This window comes from Amborella trichopoda, chromosome 9 (assembly GCF_054954075.1).
Source record: "Amborella trichopoda isolate Santa Cruz 75 chromosome 9, AtrichopodaSantaCruz75HAP2 v2.0, whole genome shotgun sequence".
NCBI classification, from domain to species: Eukaryota; Viridiplantae; Streptophyta; class Magnoliopsida; order Amborellales; family Amborellaceae; genus Amborella; species Amborella trichopoda.
In genome coordinates, this window is record NC_142344.1 from 5322311 (window position 1) to 5329754 (window position 7444).

At 35.0% G+C, this 7444-nt stretch overlaps 1 protein-coding gene across 1 annotated transcript; it reads right to left on the reverse strand.

The window, feature by feature from the left end:
* Window positions 1-790: 790 nt before the first annotated feature.
* On the reverse strand, window positions 791-1731 carry LOC18445449 (RING/U-box superfamily protein). The gene has a single exon (XM_006855587.4). The coding sequence runs from the start codon at window positions 1534-1536 to the stop codon at window positions 994-996; it is 543 nt and encodes a 180-aa protein (XP_006855649.1). The 5' UTR covers window positions 1537-1731; the 3' UTR covers window positions 791-993.
* Window positions 1732-7444: the final 5713 nt, after the last annotated feature.

Below are 7444 nucleotides of genomic sequence, written 5' to 3' on the forward strand. Positions count from 1 at the left end.
TGCAATTTTCAACGAGTTATAAGGTGATGCTTTACTTATTTTGATAGGGCTGCAGCCCTATCAAAGCATTTTCCTTGACACATTTCTCTCCCTCACTTTCTCCTCTCTTCTCTATATTCTTTTTTTTGAACTTTTTTCTACAATCTTTTATCCATCTTTTTATTTACTTATTTTATTGGGGACACCTCTTTTCTCTATATTCTTACCTTCTCAAAAGTACTTCAAAATTTAAATTAAATTATTTCCTTCCATTGAACAACTTGCAAACGGTGCAAGCTTCAATCTTTACATCATATAAAATCCAAGAATTAGATGCAAAGTATATTAATATAAAATTGCATTCTTTATTAGGTAAGAGCTCAAAGTAAAGTTTCCATTTCCTATTTGTTAATAGTAAATTGCATTTATTAATTATAAGAGATTTTAGCAATTCGAATTAATCTCCATGAAATTCCAACACGTCATAATTGTGTAACAACTAACTGGTGAAGTGAGGCCACACTCCCCAAGTAACGTGACGAGGCCACGTGCCCATATCCAACGGATAAGACACTCACTCAAACTTCCGCAAAATATCGTAACCCCACAAACTCGGCCCTAAATTTATCTGAAATTTCACCCTAATTAGATTTTCAGTGAACTAGCTTAGGAAAGGTAAATTTTGGACCAAAATGGCCCTAAAGTATATTTAAATATACACCAGAAAAAACAAAAACCTTGGATAATAGCCATAATAACCTAGGCCTTTTTTAATTTTCTTTTAGCAAGTAAAAAAAATAAAATAGAAATATAACGATAATTGGCTCCCAGCATTTAGTGCATTTAATATCACAATGAATATGATGCTTTCTCATACTGTACAAAAAGGAAAAAGAAAAAAAAAAAAAAAAAGGGAAACAGGAATTACACAAGGCGGAAATAGAAGGAAAAAATCGAGAATAAATAAAAAAAAAAAAAAGGGCAAAAGGAAATACAAAGTTTGATAGGGGTATCCTAGGGCAAGAACCTATTGGCATCATCTTCTCCGGCCTTGAGCCCGGGATCTCCGCCGTCCACACCGGCAGACGACGTTGCGGTCGCTCCACCGCACAACTGGCATCTCCCGGCCGTCCCTGGCCGTAGGATCAGCCTACAGGACGGGCAAGACGACCTGGATGAAAGCCACGTGTCGATACACTTCACATGAAACCCATGCCCGCAACCAGGAAGGACCCGGAGGTCATCACCGTCCACGAACTCCGTCAAACAAATCGCGCAATCGCTTGATTTTCCAGCCTCCGAATCCTGGCCGTATACGTGGCGGGGCAGGGACTGGAGGGCCTTCTTCTTCAAGCCCTTGGCCGAATTTTCTGGCCGCCGGATCCCGGCTTCGGCGCCCGGACTTCGACAACGCCATGCGCAGCGGGCCATAAACCCTAACCCTACGACGCATATGAGGGTGCATAAAAGAGCGGCTAAAACGACCACAACGTCCGAGTCCACTGCTGGTTCGGGCGGTTGAGCTAGAGATGGCTCGCGGAGCAATCGCCTAATCATGTCCGATGATTTTTTATCTCCTTTTCCTGCGATTTAGTCGGCTTTCAGATCTGTTCCGACAGTCTGGCCGGTTTGCCGTCAATGTTTTGCAGTTTTCCGATTGGATTTTGGGTATTTCTCAGTTGGTGGATAAGAGACAGACAGTAGGGGTTACTTGGGGAACAGGTGGAGAGTTTGGATGGGGTTTCGACAGAGATGAATCAAGCTCTTTTATAGGAGGAGCTTATGGAAATGGGTTCCATTTCAGTGGAAATTACGAAAGTGGAGCTGATTTCTGGAAAATTTCGATATTACCATACCAACGTTCAAAAGTGTCTGGGGTTTTCACCTAACTACAGGTGCGAAAGGGAGGGTTTGCTAGTGGAATTCACGCAGTGGGGTGGTGTTCATGTGAACCGGCGAGTCTAATATGCTTTTGTGGGAGTATACTGTACTGTACATATACTGGATTTCCATTTCGGTGAAGTTTTTATAAGGTTGCAATCTTAAACAATCAAAATAAGTGGCACCTCCAAACTTTGTTATGAGATGAATTTTTATGTTGAAAATTTTTAGGATGGCACGAGAATCTATTTTTATCTTTAATTATTAAATTTTAAACTTCAAAACTTGTTCAAATTACGCAGCTCGATAAATGCATGAAAATCTTGAGAATAGACGGTCTAGATAATGTGTTGCAAGATGTACTATTTTTTAAATTTTAAAAATTTATTTTTTTACATTCGTACAACTTGATGTCGAGATGATCAATTAGATGATTTTCCAACATCAAAATAGCCTATTCCGATTGATTTTTGAGGTTACTCTTAATTCTACGATTTAAGGCGTCAACCTTATATAAACTTTTTCTTTTTATTTAAATTTTTTTAGAATCACTAGATGGTTATTTTGAAAAGAAAAATTGAACTTTTAGTTCTTTTACAATTTAATCTCACCCTCCAAAAATTGGACAGTCTATATTGAATCATGAGACACTATTTTTTTCAAATGCATAGAACAGCAATTTGGAATTTTTTTTATTGAAACTAGTCTATGGCTTGAATAGCTTACATCCAAGTTTTACTTGAAGGAGTAAATAGACAATAAGCTCATGCGGAAGCACAAACTCCCTTGGCTTTATAAGGAGGGACGAAAATGGGATGGGAAATTACGAGAGTGGGTGGGAATTTATCAAAATGCATCTCATTTATAACTATTTAATATTTTATTTATTTCTAACTCTGAGATGCATTTTGATATAATTTCTTTTTTTTTATTGCTAGTGTGTTAAAGTATTCATTATTGTCTCCAATTTGAGGATGTGGAGGAAATATGTTTACCAGTTCAGGTTGAGGTGAGAGGGGATCTTTAGTAGTCTTTTGGAGTTTTGAAATTTGAGGAACATGAAAATGGTATTTGTTTGGTGAAAGTTAGGGAAGTAGGTATGGGTTTGTGACAAACTTCAGAATTGACGTTAGATTTTGTGGCATTTGTTTTGAGCTTTTAAACACTTAAATCGTCGATAGTCATCTAATTTTTAGACATTAGATGACTACATCGATTTTAAGAGGTAAATTTTTTTCAGGTACATCGTATAAAATTTTATTTTGTTCTTTTATATTTCTTTTTTAGGTTGGTCACAAGATTGAGGTTGTTGCATCCCACAATTTGGAGTGCTAACAATATTATAGAGGCCCTGAACCATGGCCAACTTCAAATACTGCTGGAATATTTTGTTTCAATGTCATCAATCTTTATAACTGCTTGAAATATATTTTCATCTCTAAATGTATTTAAGTATTAAAAAATAATGCAGATCGAATATATCTATGAACACTTGAAAATCCTGAAATTAATGCTCTAGATAATATATTATAAGATGCATTATTTTCAAGACTTGAAATCTATTTTTTATCATGTCCATACATTTTGAGGTCGAGATTATCGAACTTGAGGGTTTTTTAGCATTGAAGTAACCTCTTTTAGTAAATTTTCGAGGTGCACCTGAATTTGATTGTTTAGGGTCTCATTCTTATATAATTTTTTTCTTTTTATCTATCTCTCTTCTTCTTTTTTTAAAAAAACATGTTCACAGTGGAAATAAAAGGTGAGACGTCATGTTGAGGCATCATCACCTTAGATACCCCAATCTCATTCCCTTAGAATAGAAGGTGAGACGTTATGTTGAGGCATCATCCCCCTAATCCCTGGTGCCCCAATCTCATTCCCTTTTTTGAATGTTTTCATCTTTGCGTGCGGGAGAGAACTCTCTTTTTCTCTCTCAACGCCAAGAGCTGAAAATGTACTCGTTTATTTTCTTTTTTTTTCTTTTATTTTTTAAACATTAACAGTAACTTTCACTAAAAAAATAAGGAGCAAGATCCAAAATACAATATCTTCTTACAAAAGAGAGTAACAAAGCAAGAGGAAAAAAAGAGAAAAGAGGAAGGATAGGGATAGGGGACCGGAAATGTACTATCCAACCAAAGAATTCCCATCTCTTGCCCGTCGGTGGAAGTTGCATTCTACCGTGCAAAGTGAATCTCCCTTGTACAACATCCTAAAGCACCTCAAATCTTCGTCTCAAAAGCTCTTTCGGATAAAGAAATCTCCATGGTGGCTCTAAAATTAATTTTCAACACTAAAAATAACATTTAAAACTAAAAAAAATAGTACAGATCTTGCAGATATGTGAATACTTATTTTTAAGGCAAAATGAACGGGCTAGATAATTTAGTACAATATGCATTATTTTTAAAGCTTGAAGTCCTATTTTTTTTCTTCAAGTCGAGATGATCGATGTAAAATTTTTCCAATGCTTGAATTGTAAATTTCCATGAATTATGAGGTGAGGCTTTACTTACGTTGCAACCCTATCAAACCATTTCCTTTAAATATTAATATTAGAATGCGTTGTGAATGATGAATTTTTCAAATATGTAGTTTCTTTTCTAAACTAAATCATTCTTATGATAGTTTGCACGAAGGTTTCAAAAACCGCATCACTGACCCCAATCGTGAATCTAGATTTACGTTTCAATTCGACGGATCAACGATCCGGTCTATCAAATCAATAAGTAAAAAAAAAAAGTAAAAATACAAAATGTGGTGCCAATTGTGGCCGGTTCTATTACAGAACCAGTCATAACTGATCGTATCATGGGGGGAACTGGCCGAATCTCCATATTCTGTGAGATCCAATTCATCGTCGATGGTTTTCTATCTAGATCGGCCGGTTTCAATTTCGATCCACGTTTTAGTAAATATTAATTTGCTTATCAAGTGAGGGTGCATACGTAAATGTCTGTTAGTCTCTTCCATTGTGACATATTGCAGGACACTTATTACCCTTGCCTTTTGTGAACAAAGAGGGAGAGAGGGGTATGGGAATGCATCCAATAAGAGTGAGACACATCCAATGCCCAACTAATCGGATGGCTAGAATGAAAGGAGTGTGCTTTCGAGATTTCTCCACCGTTCGACCTTCCTACTATGCAATGTGGTGAATTGTGATCGTCTTTTGACCTCCATCCTCTAAAATGTGAACGACCTTGCTTTATTTGTTCTCTAAAATTCTATTGTTCTTGAAATTACGGAATCATGCAAGAAAAATTCAAAGGTAAGAAAAGGGGAAAAAATATCATGACCCTTTTTCTTTTCCTAACTTTTTTTTTTCAACTGTAAGTATCTTTCCATTTTCGAACTGATAACATAAAGCCAGGAGAGAAAGAAATAATATTCGAAGCATAGTTTAATCATTCAATTATATTATTGATTATATTCCTAATATTTGAGAAAAAACCTATATGTTATTAATATAAGAGATTGTATACTATAAGTCATTTATTTTTTATATACGGAAGTCACAGTCACTCGTAGCCATTAAATGTTACACCCGAAAGGTTTAAAGTGTATCGCATAGTTTTTAAAAATTATTTTGAATATTTTTCTCAGACTTTAAAGCACCCTCGGTCACCCTATTTCACATTTGACGGTCTATAATGATTCATTGTGGCAAAAATAAAGGTCTTCAAAAAAGACTAGGTTACACTAAAATGCAAATCTTGTTTGCCTCTAATTCCAATAAATAAAAGGGTTGCGATGAGCTTTGACCTTCATGTACCAAATTTTACATCCAAGGGCTAAGATGGGTTTTGACCTTCACGCACCAAATTTTACAAGGATTAAGATGAGTTGTAATCTTGATACTCGACATTGTCATCATAACATTTTTTCAATTAATTGAGCCATTATGTTCTATTTAAGGTTAAACTCTAAGTGAGATCATAAGTACTAATATTTTTTCCACTTAAATTAACTCTCACCTTTTAATCGATATTGTACTGTGTCCACACCACATATAACCAACCCACTTAAATCTATTATATCTTATCTTATTGTCTATTGGTAACACACAAACTTTTTCAAATGGATTTATTTCATCCGTTTTTGTTTTGTCACTCATTCACATCAATATCTTCAACTCTGTTACACTCATTTTATAGATATACTGTTTTTTGTCCACCCAACATGAGTTGGAACGTTTATGTATAAATTATAAACGGATTTATTATCTACATTTAAAAATAAAAAAAAAGTACGGTACGTATGAAATAAGTGCTTATACGAAATGTACGGAAGTAAATAGCGGAAAGGTTACAAATGGACTTAGCTAGTGACTAGTGCTAATTTAAATATCAATAATGTCCAAATCGAAACTTTATGCTTTCTTCAGCAGGTAGTGCACGTAAAATATCTCCAAACCATTACAAAATGAAGATTGCTAAAAAGTTTAGTGAAATCATTTCAGTTGGAATAGGGTTGGGAATTTACCAAGACCCTAACCGCGTCCCGAAGACCTACCCAGTCTGGGTTTAGGTCAGGTATGGGTCAAAGATTTGAACTTGGGAGTCGTGTTCGAGTCCAAATCTTGAACCCAAATAATAAATTGGGTTGGGACCAAGTGCAAGTGGGCTTCTAGACCCCACCTCTTTATTTTAAAATATTGTATATTATTTTTTATACAAGTTTATAAAATTTAATATAGTAATATATACATACTATTTATCTTCTTTTGGCATTCTTCCTTTTATAGCCTTACCCACCCCGTTTACATGTACATAATATATATTCTTTCTTAAGGTTATATCTATATTTTTTTAAGGTTATATATCGCAATATATATTTTAATATACACTTTATATATGTTTTTTTTTTTTGTTTGCAAATCTTATTATTAGTTTCAAATGAGAAATTTGATGAATTATTTTCCAAATCCTTTTTTTTTTTTTTGGATAATTTAGTAGGGATGACGAGCCCCTATCGATTTTTGAGATTATCCGTGGTTTTTGAAGACGTTAGGTGAGAATGGAAGCCAAGACCTTCACTGGAGCACAAGTGGTGCTACCACCACGATCCGAACCTCATTCTCATTATTCTCCAAATCTTCTTATTAGGTATTTACACATTTTTAGTTATTTTTTGGTAATCTTTCGGTACATATTTTTAGATAATTTTTAATTTTTAGCTATTATTTATTTATTTTATATATAATCCATAGGGTCTGCATCCAAGTCGTCCAAATAAATTTAGGGTCTGGGTTTGAGTCCGACTGGATCTGGGTCATTGTTCGAGACCCATATATCTATTTTTAGGAACCCATTCCCAGGCCTAAGTTAGTAATTGCAACAGTGTTCCAAATTTTGAAATTCGGCCTTGACTTGTTTGGAGTCTGATTTGATTGATCCGGCTTAATATAGGCGATTCTCTAGTCCAAACAGCTATATTTAAAAAAAAAAAAAAAAAGGGCTAAAAATCAAAACCGACTAGATTTCAATCGATCGCCCTCCCCCCCCGGCAGAGTGGATGCTGCCGCCAAATTGTTATTAAGACAATGCTCAAGAAAGAACGGCCAAGACTATAGTAAAGT

Bases quoted from the DNA above. Each gene is read 5' to 3' on its own strand.
- LOC18445449 (XM_006855587.4), bottom strand. From the start codon at position 1,536: ATGATTAGGCGATTGCTCCGCGAGCCATCTCTAGCTCAACCGCCCGAA.